Source organism: Leptodactylus fuscus, chromosome 5, assembly GCF_031893055.1.
Source record: "Leptodactylus fuscus isolate aLepFus1 chromosome 5, aLepFus1.hap2, whole genome shotgun sequence".
NCBI lineage: Eukaryota > Metazoa > Chordata > Amphibia > Anura > Leptodactylidae > Leptodactylus > Leptodactylus fuscus.
In genome coordinates, this window is record NC_134269.1 from 212756683 (window position 1) to 212776627 (window position 19945).

The 19945-nt window shown below is 44.4% G+C and overlaps 1 protein-coding gene across 1 annotated transcript; it reads left to right on the forward strand.

Annotated features, from left to right (window-relative positions):
• Positions 1-542: 542 nt before the first annotated feature.
• Positions 543-19710, forward strand: LOC142204091 (solute carrier family 23 member 1-like). The gene is made up of 12 exons (XM_075275352.1): positions 543-703; positions 7894-8048; positions 8179-8336; positions 9822-9981; positions 13491-13672; positions 13763-13886; positions 14408-14564; positions 15094-15347; positions 15732-15896; positions 16344-16452; positions 16881-16976; positions 18901-19710. Exons 1-12 carry the CDS (start codon positions 640-642, stop codon positions 19125-19127), a joined length of 1851 nt encoding a protein of 616 aa, XP_075131453.1. The 5' UTR covers positions 543-639; the 3' UTR covers positions 19128-19710.
• The last annotated feature ends 235 nt before the right edge of the window (positions 19711-19945 follow it).

Consider the following 19945-nt stretch of genomic DNA (forward strand, 5'->3'; position numbering starts at 1 on the left):
CCTCTCAGTGGCTGCGCATGCGCAACTTTCTCCATTGGAAGTTTTTCGTGAATAGACAAGCCAGCTATTCTCGGAGATCCCATAGAAGTGAATGGAGAGAGCCAAGCATGCATGGACACCTCAATACCAACAGTGATCGCGCATGCGCAACTCACCAAAGGTGTAACTTGGAGCTCTAGAGCCCCAGTAAAAAATCTGTAACTGGCTCTCCAACTAGCATATCATACTTGCCAAATTTTAAGAATTGGTACCCGGAAGAGCTTTGGCATTTAGATTCTGGGAATTTGGAGCCTTCTGAATGTTTCGGGAGAGGTGGCAAATATGGTTCGGGCCCCAATAGTCACCAGGATCTCGGTGCAACTGTTACCCCTATAACTACAACCCCCTCGTGTGCCAGTCTAGGTCTTCAGACCACCCACTCACTCGGATTTTTGGACCCTCGAGTGTTACTTATTTCCAGGAAGAGACGGTCCCTCAGCAAATTAGTCAGATTGCGATAATTCGGCTCACATGAGTCTCAGCTCCTGCTCCCTTAACTTCCCAGCCGGCCGCGCTCGCTTCTCATTCCTTCTCCTGCCATGTAGTGTGAGACATCAGAGCCGAGCGATCACCGTGCGCCTGTCAGCTGTCAAGAGGAGGATGATGACTGCCGCCGAGGGACTCAAGGGCTGCAACGGCCTGGACAAGGCAGGATTCAAGGCAAGTCCATTAACCCTTAGCTTCCTGTACGCGCCTGCGCCATTATACGGCGCAGAGCTTAAAGGGGAACTCCATCTCCTGATAGGTCCTGATATTGATGGAGACCTTTGAGGACCCCAAAACTAAATGGTAGCAGGTCCTGATCCCCCCTGCAGGTGCCTGGAAGTTACTACAAGCTCTAGTGGAGGGTGCAGGTCGCGGACCCCCAATAATGGGGACATTTTTGCTACTTTCTGTTCTCATTTCTCACCATTCCTAAGATCTCTGCTTGCTGTCTGTGAACAAAAATAGTCAAAAAATTCTGACAGCTGAGGGTTCGTTACATTGTGTTCACTGCCCTAACACCACAGCAGATACTGTTTATAGGATCTCTGCTTGCTGTCTATAGGATTAGAGGCTCGTCCTGCTCGCACCGCTGAGGTTTCGTTACTATGTACCAGTGAATGCAGCTCTGGAGGTGACTGGAGTACAAGACATTACGTAAAACCAGACCAGTGAAAGTTACTTAACGTGTTACGTGTGGATTTCTAGTCGCTCGGAAAAACCTTGTGATTCGCATTTCCACCACTAGGGGGAAGTAATGAGCCAAAAGCACACGTCATTATAGTCCTATAGTCTTGCTGAGGGTTTGTTACACCGGAGTGCGGTGTTTAGAAAAACATGGCCGAAACAGCGCCACTCCTGGGCATAGGTCGTGTCTGGTATTACAGCTCCATGGAAGAGAATATAACAGCTGCAGTACCGGACACAGCCTGAGATTATACGGCGGCTTCAACTATGGGGTCAAATCTGGGCTAGAATTTAAAGGGACAGTGTCTTATTTGTACAAGCATTTAAAGGGGCGGTGTCTTATTTGTACAAGCATTTAAAGGGACGGTGTCCTATTTATCCCAGTTTTTAAAGGGACGCTATCCTATTTGTACTACCGTAGCATTTAAAGGGACGGTGTCCTATTTGTAATAGCATTTAAAGGGACGCTATCCTGTTTGTACTACCGCAGCATTTAAAGGGACAGTGTCCTATTTGTAATAGCATTTAAAGGGACAGTGTCTTATTTGTACGAGCATTTAAAGGGATGGTGTCCTATTTATCTTAGCTTTTAAAGGGATGGCATCCTAGTATTTGAAGGGACGCTTTCCTATTTGTACTGCCGTAGCATTTAAAGGGACGGTGCTCTATTTGTATTAGGGCCACGACACTTAAGGGGGTCTAAAGTCCATAGTTGCCAGGACTTTAGACCCTCTTTATCCTTTCGAGGAGATTTTTGACTCCTGCCCCAGTCCATTCCACAACCCACCCAGGACACCCACCGATGGCCCACTTTGGGGTTAATGTTACCCAAACCCGCCCCTTTAATGGTTCGCAACGCTCTTTCCATCCATTTCCTATCCGTATTGGAAACTACGCCAAGGGCCCCCTCTGCCAGATACGAAGACCCCAGTATTATCAATGGCACGTAGTAGGAGGGTCCCCATCACAAATTCGGCATTGGGGTCCAGGCTAGGACGACGTTGCGGCGCACTATGCAACAACTACTACAAGTTGCATGACCAAAAAAATGAATTCGACTGCCACAATCCTTTCACCCCTCCCGAAAAGTCCCAACCCATGACCTGGCTGTGCCAAGGCTCCGCAGCCATGAGGATTGCGCCACAATTGATGATCCGGGGAGGATGGAGCGGCTCGGAACGGATGATTTACATAAGTCACATAATAAGTCTCATTACTCATTGACTGGGGTTGGGAAACAGAGAGAGGATCGGCCGGGCTCAGCAAGGGGTTAAAGAGTCGCTGCCTGGTCTCACCCCCGGGAACTGCGCACTGATCCGTCCTCTATCACCTGCAGGCGGAGAGATGGAGAAGGCGAGAGACGGCGCCGATAACCCCGCATACGAGGTCAGAGCCGATAGTATGGGATTACTAGTAGGGCGGTATTCACACCTGGCATTTACACGCAGTATTAGCGCAGTAGATGTAAATAAACAGGGACCGCTCCCCTGTACAGCCCACTCCGGGCACCCTCGGACATATTCACACACAGGGGTTTCTTGATGGTTTTGCCTGGGTTTGTTTGTAAGTCTGGACTGGCCGCAGGGATTTATGATGCAGTGTTTAGGATATATCACCACAGCTTATTAAATGAGCGCATATGGCGGTATTAGGTGGGCACTGTATGTCTCTATTCTATGAGCACTATATGGCGGTATTAGGTGGGCACTGTATGTCTCTATTCTATGAGCACTATATGGCGGCATTAGGTGGGCACTGTATGTCTCTATTCTATGAGCACTATATGGCGGCATTAGGTGATCACTATTCTATAAACACTATATGGCGGTATTAGGTGGACACTGTATGTCTCTATTCTATGAGCACTATATGGCGGTATTAGGTGGGCACTGTATGTCTCTATTCTATGAGCACTATATGGCGGCATTAGGTGGGCACTGTATGTCTCTATTCTATGAGCACTATATGGCGGCATTAGGTGATCACTATTCTATAAACACTATATGGCGGTATTAGGTGGACACTGTATGTCTCTATTCTATAAGAATTATATGGCGGCATTAGCTGGGCACTGTATGTCTCTATTCTATGAGCACTATTCTATAAGCACTATATGGCGGCATTAGGTGAGCACTGTATGTCTCTATTCTATGAGCACTATATGGCTGTATTAGGTGGGCACTGTATGCCTCTATTCTATGAGCACTATAGGGCGGAATTAGGTGAACAATGTATCCCTCTATTCTATAAGCACTATATGGCGGTATTAGGTGAACACTGTATCCCTCTATTCTATGAGCACTATATGGCTGTATTAGGTGGGCACTGTATGCCTCTATTCTATAAGCACTATATGGCGGTATTAGGTTGGCACTGTATGACTCTATTGTATAAGCACTATATGGCGGCATTAGCTGGGCACTGTATGCCTCTATTCTATGAGCACTATATGGCTGTATTAGGTCATCACTATTCTATAAGCACTATATGGCGGTATTAGGTGGGCACTGTATGCCTCCATTCTATGAGCACTATAGGGCGGAATTAGATGAGCACTGTATGCCTCTATTCTGTAAGCACTATATGGTTGTATTAGGTGATCACTATACTATAAGCATGATATGGATGTGTTAGGTTGGCACTGTAGGTTTCTATTCTGTAAGCACTATACGGCGGTATTAGGTGGGCACTGTATGCCTCTATTCTATGAGCACTATTCTATAAGCACTATATGGCGGCATTAGGTGAGCACTGTATGTCTCTATTCTATGAGCACTATATGGCTGTATTAGGTGGGCACTGTATGCCTCCATTCTATGAGCACTATAGGGCAGAATTAGGTGAGCAATGTATGCCTCTATTCTATAAGCACTATATGGCGGTATTAGGTTGGCACTGTATGACTCTATTGTATAAGCACTATATGGCGGCATTAGCTGGGCACTGTATGCCTCTATTCTATGAGCACTATATGGCTGTATTAGGTGATCACTATTCTATAAGCAATATATGGCTGTATTAGGTCATCACTATTCTATAAGCACTATATGGCGGTATTAGGTGGGCACTGTATGCCTCCATTCTATGAGCACTATAGGGCGGAATTAGATGAGCACTGTATGCCTCTATTCTGTAAGCACTATATGGTTGTATTAGGTGATCACTATACTATAAGCATGATATGGATGTATTAGGTTGGCACTGTAGGTTTCTATTATGTAAGCACTATACGGCGGTATTAGGTGGGCACTGTATGCCTCTATTCTATGAGCACTATAGGGCGGCATTAGGTGAGCACTGTATGCCTCTGTTCTATAAGCACTATATGGCGGCATTAGGTGAGCACTATTCTATGAGCACTATATGGCTGTATTAGGAAGGCACTGTATGCCTCTATTCTATGAGCACTATATGGCGGTATTAGGTGGGCACTGTATGCCTCTATTCTATGAGCACTATATGGCGGTATTAGGTGATCACTATTCTATAAGCACTATATGGCGGTATTAGGTGGACACTGTACCCCTCTATTCTATAAGCACTATATGACGGTATTATTTTGAGTTCATTGGTTTGGTCCATTGTGGAATGGATTATATGAGATGGTCACCTAGGATGCTGTAATTGGGCTGGGCCAATGGCAGCGCAGAGTGAGATGACTAAAACAATATGGCACCGGTCCCATCCATCCAGCAGTGCACAGCACCAGAGGGGCAGTGTGGGATCAGTAGGTTGTTCTATGATGCTCTGCTGAGCCATGTTCACATTGCTCCATTGTGGCCCCTCCTGTCGCTGCCACTTGTTATATTTTATTCACACCTCATTTACACTACTGACTCATATAGTCACACCCTGACTGAGAGGTGAGCGCCGCCTGCAGAGATCTGGTTCTACCACCGCTATAGGCGCACCAATAAATATACCGCAGCGTATAGTGACCTACCTGGAGATGTCACGTCTGGATCATAGAGAGAGGGAAATACTGAAGGACGGACAAGATCTCTCCTGATCCATCTGTACCCGGAAATCTACAACAGGAGGAATCTACCGCCATAGGAAGGAATCTGTACTGTACGAGCAGCAAGAACGTCATGTAACCGAATACACCCAATATCGTCATCAATAGACTGAATACCGTCATTGTGTGCAACAATATTACAGCTATTATATTCATGCGGAGGAGTTATACATCTACTATAGTAACCGGATCTTAGGTACAAACAGTGCGGACTAGTTACTGGTATAATAATACCGCACATCTGCCAAGATACACAAGACGTGACGGCAGCAAAGAACGTCCAAGTGACAGTCAGAGAAGCAGATAGAAATAGTGAGCGCAGCTCTGGAGTATAATACAGGATAAGTAATGTAATGTATGTACACAGTGACTGTACCAGCAGAATAGTGAGCGCAGCTCTGGAGTATAATACAGGATAAGTAATGTAATGTATGTACACAGTGACTGTACCAGCAGAATAGTGAGCGCAGCTCTGGAGTATAATACAGGATAAGTAATGTAATGTATGTACACAGTGACTGTACCAGCAGAATAGTGAGCACAGCTCTGGAGTGTAATACAGGATAAGTAATGTAATGTATGTACACAGTGACTATACCAGCAGAATAGTGAGCGCAGCTCTGGAGTATAATACAGGATAAGTAATGTAATGTATGTACACAGTGACTGTACCAGCAGAATAGTGAGCGCAGCTCTGGAGTATAATACAGGATAAGTAATGTAATGTATGTACACAGTGACTGTACCAGCAGAATAGTGAGCGCAGCTCTGGAGTATAATACAGGATAAGTAATGTAATGTATGTACACAGTGACTGCACCAGCAGACTAGTGAGCGCAGCTCTGGAGTATAATACAGGATAAGTAATGTAATGTATGTACACAGTGACTGTACCAGCAGAATAGTGAGCGCAGCTCTGGAGTATAATACAGGATAAGTAATGTAATGTGTGTACACAGTGACTGCACCAGCAGAATAGTGAGCACAGCTCTGGAGTATAATACAGGATAAGTAATGTAATGTATGTATACAATGACTGCACCAGCAGAATAGTGAGCGCAGCTCTGGAATATAATACAGGATAAGTAATGTAATGTATGTACACAGTGACTGTATCAGCAGAATAGTGAGCGCAGCTCTGGAGTATAATACAGGATAAGTAATGTAATGTATGTACACAGTGACTGTACCAGCAGAATAGTGAGCGCAGCTCTGGAGTATAATACAGGACAAGTAATGTAATGTATGTATACAATGATTGTACCAGCAGAATAGTGAGTGCAGCTCTGGAGTATAATACAGGATAAGTAATGTAATGTATGTACACAGTGACTGTACCAGCAGAATAGTGAGCACAGCTCTGGAGTATACTACAGGATAAGTAATGTAATGTATGTATACAATGATTGTACCAGCAGAATAGTGAGTGCAGCTCTGGAGTATAATACAGGATAAGTAATGTAATGTATGTACACAGTGACTGCACCAGCAGACTAGTGAGCGCAGCTCTGGAGTATAATACAGGATAAGTAATGTAATGTATGTACACAGTGACTGTACCAGCAGAATAGTGAGCGCAGCTCTGGAGTATAATACAGGATAAGTAATGTAATGTATGTACACAGTGACTGTGCCAGCAGAATAGTGAGCGCAGCTCTGGGGTATAATACAGGATAAGTAATGTAATGTATGTACACAGTGACTGTACCAGCAGAATAGTGAGCGCAGCTCTGGAGTATAATACAGGATAAGTAATGTAATGTATGTACACAGTGACTGTACCAGCAGAATAGTGAGCGCAGCTCTGGATATTACATAATTTGAGATAAGTAATGTAATAACCTCTCTATAGATAATCATTATTACACAGGCCGGCGGTATAGTTTAACTATAGGGGGTGTTTTGGTTATAGTGTAAAAATCCCAAAGGTCTCTCCACCATGTGTGAACAGCAGTGTATTACAGCAGTGTGGTGATGAGGATTCTTACATAATACCGTCATTGTTGCATATTGAACTGTTTCATTCTGGGTCAGTGAATACTTCACATAGTTCCGGGTATGTAAACTCTACAAACGTGAAGCCATTGTTCACAATCACTGCAGTGGGGCTGGTGCCCGTTTTCCTTTGTTCCGAGGGTCCTTCCAGTGTTTGTTCTGCAGTTCATTTGAAGAGTAAAATATAAATCTTGTTCCCATATAATAGACGGTGGAGCTGCTATTGTCCTTCCACAATCCCCTGCACACACATTCCCTGTAGAGAAGAGTCATCCTAAAGGGACAGGACCAATCAGGGGCGGCCTCTCTCTTTAAATGCTCCGTGTGGGCAGGACCTATAGGACACACCCCTGAGGAGGAGAGGGCAGAATAATGTCTAAGCAGGCTGACCATAGGTAATTTACAAAATGGCTGACTTTGGTACTCAGGAAGAACAGCTCTGGAACACAAACTGCTGCTGGGACAAGTGAAACGGTGAACAAACTAAAAGAAGAGGAACGTTCAGGACACGGCATTGTATTACAGCAGGATTAAGAACCTGATATCTGATGAGGATTTCTTTTACCTGACTTTGCCTTCTGATATCCGAAGCCCATAAAACGTGATAACGTCTGACCCGGTGCCAGCGACCCATTGACCTCTAATCAAAGTCCCTTCTCTTTGCCAGGTAGAAGACGCCAATCATTATAACATCATATCTTCATTTGATACAAAAGTCCCTGCCCCCGAGACGAAAAACAGCCCGAAGGACCATGACCGGAACAAGCTGACGTATGCGGTGACCGACGTGCCCCCATGGTACTTGTGCATCTTTTTGGGCATCCAGGTAGGGGGTGACTGCACCCTAAAAAAATCCAACACACAATTTTCAACTTAGTTGACCGTTCACGTGGAGGCCGTCATGGCGGCCATATTGGTTGTCAGAATATAATGACTGTTATGATTTGTTCCCGTAGCATTACCTGACCGCCCTGGGGGGCCTGGTCGCTATTCCATTGATCTTATCCAAAGACCTGTGCTTGACCCACGACCCCCTGACACAGAGTCACCTGATCAGCACCATCTTCTTTGTCTCCGGGATTTGCACCCTCCTGCAGGTTATTTTGGGGGTCAGGTAAGATCACGCTCAGCACAACTCAACATTTATATAAAAAAGGGAAAAATTTCCGTTTTTTCCGTCCCTTCTAGAGTTAATACAAGTCGATCAATAAGATATACATAGCAGAGGCAAGTACTCCTCATCCTGCAAAAAAAGAAGCCCTCATATGACTACATTGGCCAAAAAGCATAAGATTGGGGGAAAAGTACCGCCAGTACTAAACTAGACTGTGTCCTTAAAGGGGTTGTCCAGGAATTATTATTTTTTTTAAGTCAAAGGCCATAAATATCTGATCTGGATCTGTGGGAGTCGACTGTCGGCCACTGTACAGGGAGCTTTGGATTCCTGTACTATACAGTATACTGAGCCAGAAACCGCTAGCTCTGTGCCCAGTATAGTGGCGGGACGCTGGTACTACAGCTCAGCTTCCGTTGACGTCCATTGGAGCAGAACGGCAGCCTTGACACTATTCAGGGGCCGGAGCTATCTGCTTCTGGCTCAGTGCACTGTATAGTACAGGAATTGGAGACAACCATGGGCTGCTGATTTGTACAGGGGCCGAGTTTCCCCCTCACGATCAGATATTGATGGCTATTATAAAACCTCCTAGACAACCCCTTTAAGGTGTTACAATTTTAGTTACAACCAATAGGTGGCGCTCTTACATAGGAATTGTCACCCGGTCTTCCATTATGACCACTCATGATGATACTTCTTCCCTGTGGATCTTGGGCAGCCATTTTGTTTGTCACCCCGTTTTCCAAGACTACGGATGAGACCACATGATTATTGTTATTGCCGTGGATTCCTCGGCCGGATCGGTCACGATCTTGTCTTTTACTGTTTTACGACCATATAGCGCCGGAGGAGGCGTCTGGGCGTAGCCATCTACACAACGTTACAAGATGGCGGCTCAGATAATGGTCTCCGATCCCGAGAGTCACTTGGTTTCAGGTTTATTTTGGGTTGAACAAGTTCCGATACAACGGGAGATGAAATTTTTATACTCCGGGGTCTCCCCATAAGAGCTCTGTAGAAAATGAAAGCCCATTTCGAATAGCACGTACCCATAAGAATGAACGGACGCAGACTTTGCTGGTGGGCGGCCGCTTAACCCCCTGCGTGCCGGTCGCTTCCATTCATTCTGATGGGTGCGTGCTATTCGAAACGGGAGTTTCGAATAGTACTCGCTCATCTCTAGCGGCAACGGATCAAGGTTTTCCTCTGTGGCCAAACCGTGGCATCCACACCACGTGGGCCCCGGCCTAAGGCGTTTTACATAATTCCGCCCCACTGTGATGCGGGACTGTATGGCCGTTTTGGTCATCAATATATGGTCTGCTGGGTTGGAAAGTTGCAGGATACGGCGATTCTTGGTCACAGTACAAACTATCACGACTATCAACTAACACACGGCTATGCCTTTAATGTTTTCAGTTGGAGTATCCCTTTAAGACAGATAAGTTGTTGAAATGTTAACCCAATTTTCTGTATCTGTAGGTTACCAATCTTACAAGGAGGAACTTTTGCCTTCTTGACACCGACCCTTGCCATGCTCTCGCTACCCCGATGGAGATGCCCAGAATGGACCCAAAATGCGAGTCTGGTGAACGCAACGTCGCCACAATTTGTAGAAGTTTGGCAGTCGCGGATACGGGAGGTAATGTGGTAGATTCAGAGGACCATAGACGTAAAAGTGACTGTACCAGCAGAATAGTGAGCGCAGCTCTGGAGTATAATACAGGATAAGTAATGTAATGTATGTACACAGTGACTGTACCAGCAGAATAGTGAGCGCAGCTCTGGAGTATAATACAGGATAAGTAATGTAATGTATGTACACAGTGACCGCACCAGCAGAATAGTGAGCGCAGCTCTGGAGTATAATACAGGATAAGTAATGTAATGTATGTACACAGTGACTGTACCAGCAGAATAGTGAGCGCAGCTCTGGAGTATAATACAGGATAAGTAATGTAATGTATGTACACAGTGACCGCACCAGCAGAATAGTGAGTGCAGCTCTGGAGTATAATACAGGATAAGTAATGTAATGTATGTACACAGTGACTGTACCAGCAGAATAGTGAGTGCAGCTCTGGAGTATAATACAGGATAAGTAATGTAATGTATGTACACAGTGACTGCACCAGCAGAATAGTGAGCGCAGCTCTGGAGTATAATACAGGATAAGTAATGTAATGTATGTACACAGAGACTGTACCAGCAGAATAGTGAGCGCAGCTCTGGAGTATAATACAGGATAAGTAATGTATGTACACAGTGACTGTACCAGCAGAATAGTGAGCGCAGCTCTGGAGTATAATACAGGATAAGTAATGTAATGTATGTACACAGTGACTGCACCAGCAGAATAGTGAGCGCAGCTCTGGAGTATAATACAGGATAAGTAATGTATGTACACAGTGACTGCACCAGCAGAATAGTGAGCGCAGCTCTGGAGTATAATACAGGATAAGTAATGTAATGTATGTACACAGTGACTGTACCAGCAGAATAGTGAGTGCAGCTCTGGAGTATAATGCAGGATAAGTAATGTAATGTATGTACACAGTGACCGTACCAGCAGAATAGTGAGCGCAGCTCTGGAGTATAATACAGGATAAGTAATGTAATGTATGTACACAGTGACTGCACCAGCAGAATAGTGAGTGCAGCTCTGGAGTATAATGCAGGATAAGTAATGTAATGTATGTACACAGTGACCGTACCAGCAGAATAGTGAGTGCAGCTCTGGATATAATACAGGATAAGTAATGTAATGTATGTACACAGTGACCGTACCAGCAGAATAGTGAGTGCAGCTCTGGATATAATACAGGATAAGTAATGTAATGTATGTACACAGTGACTGTACCAGCAGAATAGTGAGCGCAGCTCTGGAGTATAATACAGGATAAGTAATGTAATGTATGTACACAGTGACTGTACCAGCAGAATAGTGAGCGCAGCTCTGGAGTATAATACAGGATAAGTAATGTAATGTATGTACACAGTGACTGTATCAGCAGAATAGTGAGCGCAGCTCTGGAGTATAATACAGGATAAGTAATGTAATGTATGTACACAGTGACTGCACCAGCAGAATAGTGAGCGCAGCTCTGGAGTATAATACAGGATATGTAATGTAATGTATGTACACAGTGACTGCACCAGCAGAATAGTGAGCGCAGCTCTGGAGTATAATACAGGATAAGTAATGTAATGTATGTACACAGTGACTGTACCAGCAGAATAGTGAGCGAAGCTCTGGAGTATAATACAGGATAAGTAATGTAATGTATGTACACAGTGACTGTACCAGCAGAATAGTGAGTGCAGCTCTGGATATAAAACAGGATAAGTAATGTAATGTATGTACACAGTGACCGTACCAGCAGAATAGTGAGTGCAGCTCTGGAGTATAATACAGGATAAGTAATGTAATGTATGTACACAGTGACTGTATCAGCAGAATAATGAGCGCAGCTCTGGAGTATAATACAGGATAAGTAATGTAATGTATGTACACAGTGACTGCACCAGCAGAATAGTGAGCGCAGCTCTGGAGTATAATACAGGATAAGTAATGTAATGTATGTACACAGTGACTGCACCAGCAGAATAGTGAGCGCAGCTCTGGAGTATAATACAGGATAAGTAATGTAATGTATGTACACAGTGACTGCACCAGCAGAATAGTGAGCGCTGCTCTGGAGTATAATACAGGATAAGTAATGTAATGTATGTACACAGTGACTGTACCACCAGAATAGTGAGCGCAGCTCTGGAGTATAATACAGGATAAGTAATGTAATGTATGTACACAGTGACTGTACCAGCAGAATAGTGAGCGCAGCTCTGGAGTATAATACAGGATAAGTAATGTAATGTATGTACACAGTGACTGTACCAGCAGAATAGTGAGCGAAGCTCTGGAGTATAATACAGGATAAGTAATGTAATGTATGTACACAGTGACTGTACCAGCAGAATAGTGAGCGCAGCTCTGGAGTATAATACAGGATAAGTAATGTAATGTATGTACACAGTGACTGCACCAGCAGAATAGTGAGCGCAGCTCTGGAGTATAATACAGGATAAGTAATGTAATGTATGTACACAGTGACTGTACCAGCAGAATAGTGAGCGCAGCTCTGGAGTATAATACAGGATAAGTAATGTAATGTATGTACACAGTGACTGTACCAGCAGAATAGTGAGCGCAGCTCTGGAGTATAATACAGGATAAGTAATGTAATGTATGTACACAGTGACTGCACCAGCAGAATAGTGAGCTCAGCTCTGGAGTATAATGCAGGATAAGTAATGTAATGTATGTACACAGTGACCGTACCAGCAGAATAGTGAGCGCAGCTCTGGAGTATAATACAGGATAAGTAATGTAATGTATGTACACAGTGACTGTACCAGCAGAATAGTGAGCGCAGCTCTGGAGTATAATACAGGATAAGTAATGTAATGTATGTACACAGTGACTGTACCAGCAGAATAGTGAGCGCAGCTCTGGAGTATAATGCAGGATGTAGCTCAGGATAAGTAATGTAAGGTATTTACACTGTGACAGATTGTCGCACATTTTTATTATTCTATAGGTCAGGCCTATATTGTGTGAACCTTACAGATAAGCGCGCGGTGTTGACAATCTATATAGTTACAGGATTCATTCCTGATAAGTGAGAAAATGCAGCAAAGTCCACATTTAAGTATCAAAACATCATAAATCATCCTGGTGTTTCCGGGACCAGCGTCATCCACTACATAATCCCTAGAGCATTCACTGTCTACTATTTCCTTGTCTGTGGAATCTTCTCATTCCGATGACCTTTAGGTTGTTCCCCTCAGCTAAGACTAACCATTGCCAACTTCCTTCTCACGGCTCTCTCATTCTGTGCACTTTATGTAGGTTTTAGTAAAAATTTGGGTCATTCTGTTAATAAATCTCCAAGTGATAAAAGGTCCTATCTCTCCGTCTCACAGCAAACTGTAAAGCGAGACGGTTTTATTCTCTCTAGAGGAGTCTATACTGACCTCTAGTGTACGATATGATAACTACAACAGTACAAAATTTATTTTATTCCACTTATTTTATTGTCTTATTTTACAGTGACTTTAATTAACCATGTCCTCTCCAATCCATCTTGCTAGGTTCAAGGAGCCATTATGATTGCATCCTGCTTTCAGATCCTGGTCGGATTTTCGGGTCTAATAGGCTTCCTCATGCGATTCATTGGTCCCCTGACGATAGCGCCGACCATCACTCTCATTGCTCTTCCCCTCTTTCATTCTGCCGGTAATGATGCAGGGACTCACTGGGGGATATCAGCCATGTAAGTCAATGTACCCCCTGTATTCGTAGGGATTATCTCGCGACAACATTGTTAATCTTTTTTTCCAATATGTCCGTTTATCTTATCCAGGACGACCTTCTTCATCGTTCTGTTCTCCCAATACCTAAGGAACATACCCCTCCTGATCCCGTACTACTCGAAGAGTAACAGGAAGTGGCAGTTCTCCAGGTTATACGTCTTCCAGATCTTTCCAGTAAGGACTAATATTCTAGATGATCTATATGTCATAGCAACACTATAGGAATTTAGAGGGAAAATCCATATCTACCTTCAAAATCTATTTACCCCACATTTTACCCCATATCTCCCCACTGTCAGAAAGGCATTCCTCATAGCTCAGCGTCATTATTGGGCGGTAAGGACGCCCCCTCTGACAGTACAAGGTTGTGTTAGGGTACTGTTAGGGAGGGAGGCATTCCTCACAGCCCTGCAATGACGCCGAGCTATGGAGAACGCCCTTCTGACAGTGGGGAGATGTCGGTGCCGAAACTAACTGCATCAATATCTCCACCACTGGGGCACGTACAGGATAAGCCGACAGTGTGTTTTCTAGGGGTATATAAAACTGGTCCTCTGTAAGGCTCCTTACTTATTGTAATTTATCTTGTCTTCTACTCCAGTCACATCCAAAGCTGCAACCAAAATTTTGTTTCCCATGACCAGGCCTTCTAGAAGCCATTCTCCTGATTCACATTCCTTATTTCTTCTTCTCAGGTGCTTCTTGGTATCTCCATCTCTTGGCTAATCTGCTACATTCTGACCATCACTAATGTCTTCCCATCAAAGCCCGAGGCCTACGGGTATTTTGCTCGTACTGATGTTAAAGGAAATGTCTTGTCTAGAGCTCCGTGGTTCCGCTTTCCATATCCAGGTATCGATCCGGCAAGCCAACGAAATGTGAACTGTTAATTGAATAATGTGCCTTGCAGCGCTGGAGTCCTGGGTTCGAATCTTCCAAGGACATACCATCTGCAAGGAGTTTGTATGTTCTCCTTGTGTTTGCGTGAATTTCCTCCCATTTCCATATCTTCCACTGATGAGATCTAACAAGGTGGAACAGCCTTGCCTTACATTGTCCTATCTATCAAAAGTTGACCATGAATGATCGGCCATTTGGTTGACGAAATTTAAAGTGTATGGCCAACTCACACAACTTCACCCCCCCATCCATTTCCAGATGAGGTTGTGTATTAAAGGGCCCACCATTGGACGGGACTGTGTTTAGGGGTTGGCGATGAATGCTATCACCCATAAATTCTTTCCCATACACTCCATAAAGGGAAGCCCTCTGGGCGGTGACATTTTTGAGTCTTCCATACATCAGTATATGACTTCTCAACAAGCTCCTCAAGTCTCATCTCTCAAGGACTAGCATTACAGCTGTTAAATCTGTCTTTTAGGCCAATGGGGTATGCCTACCGTCAGTCTAGAGGGCGTGTTTGGGATTCTGGCCGGAGTAATTTCATCCATGGTTGAGTCAGTGGGTGATTATCATGCTTGTGCACGTCTTTCTGGGGCACCACCTCCACCGAAGCACGCCATAAACAGAGGAATTGGTATAGAAGGGATTGGTTGTCTATTGGCCGGAGCCTGGGGTACCGGAAATGGAACCACATCGTACAGTGAGAACGTCGGTGCCCTGGGAATCACAAGGGTAAGTGTTCAAGTTTCCGTAATCCAATGCAAATAGAGCAACGATCCTTGGATGCCTGCCAATCACAAAAATATTGGACTCCATTTTACCTAACTGCAAGACTACAAGACTAGGTAAAATACTGTGGACTCTTCCGATTTATTTCTGCATAGGCTCCCCTTTCTATTCCCGTTGGGACTCTATTTCCGTTCCTGTTGGGGTACCTGGTTGGGGACGGCTAATGTGCTGTTCCCTTTCTCTCATTTCCTTTAGGACACATACAAGCACTATATAGTATTGGGTAAAACTTCTCAACATTGGCCAACCATAAAATTCCAACCAGATGATTCAGTCATCAAAGATATTACAGAAAGAGGTTGTCTAATGTGTATCATTGTGTTTCAGGTTGGGAGTCGGATGGTGATCATCACCGGTGGGGTAGTGATGCTCCTTTTGGGTGTCTTTGGTAAAATCGGTGCCGTCTTTGCCACTATTCCAACTCCAGTGATCGGTGGGATGTTTCTGGTGATGTTTGGTGTAATCTCTGCTGTCGGGATGTCCAACTTGCAGGTGAATGGAAGACAGATGGCAACAAAATATTCCTTCCACTCATGGAGTAGATCAGTTAGTTCCTCTCTTGGAATCATTTCTTAGCACTGAGTGGCCGCGTTGTACTGGGATACCTTGGACTCCCCAGGGGTAATGAGTCTGAGGGCCCACCCTACATCTATACAGGACCTGTTGTGGGATATAGTATCAAGTGCTTTATTTCAAAGTCACCTCCAAATGCTGGACCAATGGGGTCCATTGTTATGTGTCGGAGCCCTGGCCCACCAGAGGATACCCTGGTTCCCTGGGGGGCCAATCCAACCCTGTCCAACATACTGTCCAAGTGGTGTGCCGACTACAGGAAATAGTTCTAGAGTCCTCTAGTAGTCAGGGATTTCTTGAGTTTGATCTTGGGGTCATAGGTTACTCCGCTTTTGCATCCTTATCATTGTGTTTTTTTTCACACAGTACGCCGACATGAATTCCTCAAGAAACATCTTCATCATTGGTTTCTCCATATTTTCTGGCCTTACTATTCCAAACTGGGTGAACAATAATACGGCACTTCTAGAGACAGGTAAAAATACAAAACCAACCAATTTTTTACATTATCGCTAACTGTCCTGACGGTGACCTTAGAAGTAGATCGATGGTTTACCAACCACTGGATGAATAATCATCTGGTGAACGCAGACACAACCAAACACACACAATTCAAGATGACGTCGGGAAGAGGAGGATCTTACTTAGAACGTTCCTTCAAGGAATAATCTTCATGGATGAGGGACCTTTCATAACAAGAAATGAAGTTTTGTCCGGCTATTGGACAACTCTTTCCCGTTGATTGTTTCATCATTCATTATGACGATTGTTCATTGTTAAATTTTAACCAGTCTATGGACACCTTTAGACTTTCAGAAGAGGTTTCCAAGATCTTATTCTAAAGCTTGAAGAACGTACGAAGCCTGAGGTATTACTTTAAATGGTATTTGTATCTCTGCCCAGGTATTGTTCAGCTAGACCAAGTCATCCTGGTACTGTTAACCACGGGAATGTTCGTAGGCGGATTCCTGGGATTCTTCCTGGACAACACTATACCAGGTAATGAAGGATGTTGGAGACTCTTCTTGTCTGAAGTCCCTTTCATCTTCAACATATCTACATAAGAGCTGTTCAGCCATTCCTCCTCCTTCTTCTTCTCCTCTTTCTTATGTGTTCTCCTTCTACTGTAGATCCTTCCATTTCCTTGTGAATCCAACAATACTTAGTCTCTTATCGCTGTAGGTCTCCACCACCGTTACTTGATTAAGAAGGTGGTAAGCTGCTTTAAGGTTCTTACAAGCTTTCTTTCCCTTTTCATGTCCTTACTTGACCTGAACAGTCTACCTCACCTTGTCGTAATGATGTGCTGTCTGACAACCTTATATTATAGCTATCTCTAGACTAGCATTAGTTGGGTGTTACTGAGAGAGGTTGCTCGTCAACACAATATTATTTCATTTTTAAAATTTACAAATATTGAAAATATCTAATCGTCTAATGGCAACGGGGGGAGGCAAAGAGGATAAGAGGGAAAGAAGTCAGAAACCATGTTGGATACAGTATGCGTTCCAGGATGACCATACAGTGCTAAAAGCCTCCACCGTGTGATTAAGAGAGGCCATTAAATACTCCATGTACGAATGTTCTTCATACGAGCGATAAGCTCCAGCCCAATGGGAGGAGAGGTCTTCATCCGGTGAAGGGCAATGAGGGTTTTGGCAGCAGTACAGAGGTATAGAAACAATCTGGAGGTCCACTTACCTAGATATCTAGGAGGGAGGTTAAGCAAATAGGTAAAAGGATCCAGGGGGACAACCTGACCTCCGTTGAGAAGGGGCGGATCCGTGAGCATTCTCAGAAAATGTGATATAGTGTGCCCACCCCCCGACTGGCTGCACCAGCAAATGGAGGGTGTGGTACAAGTGCATAAGTAACTTCTACTTGGTCTCACGGAAGGTAATACACGTAGAGGACTTGGCCGCATGGGACCGATTTATTTACCATTGCCCGGGTGAGATCTGCCTATTGACAGGCCCAGACCACCTGATAATGTACTTATGAGAAATGAGGGCCACGTCCCTCTGGAGAAGATCCTGTAGATGCCCAATAACAGGCCAGCCATAGAGGTACCCGCCCTGCAAATGTTCTCAAAGGCAGTGGAGATTGAAACCTTCAGAGAACCAAATTGAGGGGCCACAAAATGGACAATTTGCCAGTAGTGGAACCACTCCAAAGTAGGCAAGCGTAACAGGTAAAATAGTCAAAAGGCCTGAGCTCCAAAGTCAATGGGCCCACCGGGTCTGCAATGTGAAAAAGGCCCAGTTTACACCAGGGCCGAACCATAGCTGCCGTAAGTTCCCTCGGGAGGAGCGGATTATACAGGAAGGAAACCATAGAGGAGCATGGGGAGGCCAGTGGGAAAAGTTTAGAGCAGGCGATCCAAATAGCCCACATAAACCAAATGGGTCCTAGAAGAGGAGCGGAGAGGAATGAGACCACAGGAAACATTAGGATGGACCAGTGCCATCCAGAGATTCTCAATCTCAACTCATTTCGTGAAGACCTGTGGTGTGACCCAAAATGAGATGCAACACAAATGAGAAACCCAATAATAATACAAAACATGTGGGACCACCAATCCCCCTCCCCCAACAAGATCACCGAGCGGGGAATACGGTGGAGTTCACCATTCCAGGTAAACTAGATGATCGATTTTTGAAGGACACGCAACTCTGATCATTTCTACGTAGTAGAGAAGTTTCGGGAGGAGGTCTTTTTGACAACATTAATGGGACCTATAAGGGAAATGTGTAGAAGGTGTCCAGAAAGGAACGTAGGGTCGGTTCTTAAGATAAGTGCAGGTTCCAGAGATGGGACCAACGTCTATCACACATTGATGGGATATGCTGTAGGTGAGATAGGACTACTCTTAAGATTTTGACTCCAGCATCATCCTTGCCTTCTGTTTTTTACTACTTGATAGGTACAAAAGAAGAAAGAGGTATAGCCACATGGAGTGAAGTCGACGGAGAGACTGAGGAGAGCTACTGTGATATTGAAGAAGTCTATGACCTTCCATTTGGCATTAGCAAAAAATTCTGCAACTATTCTTGGCTCAGATACGTTCCTTTCTGCCCCAAACCCAAAAAATTACCAATTGTCACTCAAGAGATCAATGACCGGAATAGCTACATAGAAACTATACACTGAAGGTTGGAAGCCAAAGAGAGTTTTATGAAGGACATTAGACAAAATAACGAGTACAATCGAGACCTTCTCGGGAGGACTCCGAACCTGACCATTCTAGACATCAGGTGCTGTGAACGTTCATTGATGACAGTGGTCGTCTTGTCCCGTTTTTTCATACGACCATAAGTGTTGTAGTTCCTCTGCCATACACAAATGACTGGAAGAAGCTCCTACTAGAGGTCCTCCAGTATTGATCTTCCGAGAGGATGGATTGCCAAATGTAGTCTACGCTGGAGAGCCCCTTTAAGACCAGTTGGCAACAAAATGACCTGTACCTATGCAAATTCACTAATATAATGACGGAACCAAGTGCCAAATCTACCAATTTCTGGAGAAGCCTCGGGTCTAAGAGTTGAAGACATCAAAGTAATGTAAAAGTCCAACAACTACCGATTCATGACCAAAGGGATGTGGCGTTCCATCAGTGTCTAACCTGTTACATACGTTCTCCAAAATTGTATTTACGATACAGCAACACTTCTTATAAGGAGTTTATTAAACCACCTCGGATGGAAAAAAATTCCTTCACTGAGTCTGCTGTGATATTTACCAGCATGGATGATAAAGGGCCATGGCCAGACTCGTGGAAGTTCACTGGTCTTTGATCCACTGAAGGTTCCTGCAAGACTATGAGAGTGGCCACCTCCTGGGCCATTGTAGAAGCAACTTGGGCTACAACGCAAAACATCGGCCAAAGACTACAGTGTAGTGGTTGCGTTGTGACTCAAGTTGCTGTGACAAGATGGTCTCAAGACACAACTGTTGTCTGGTGACCATCA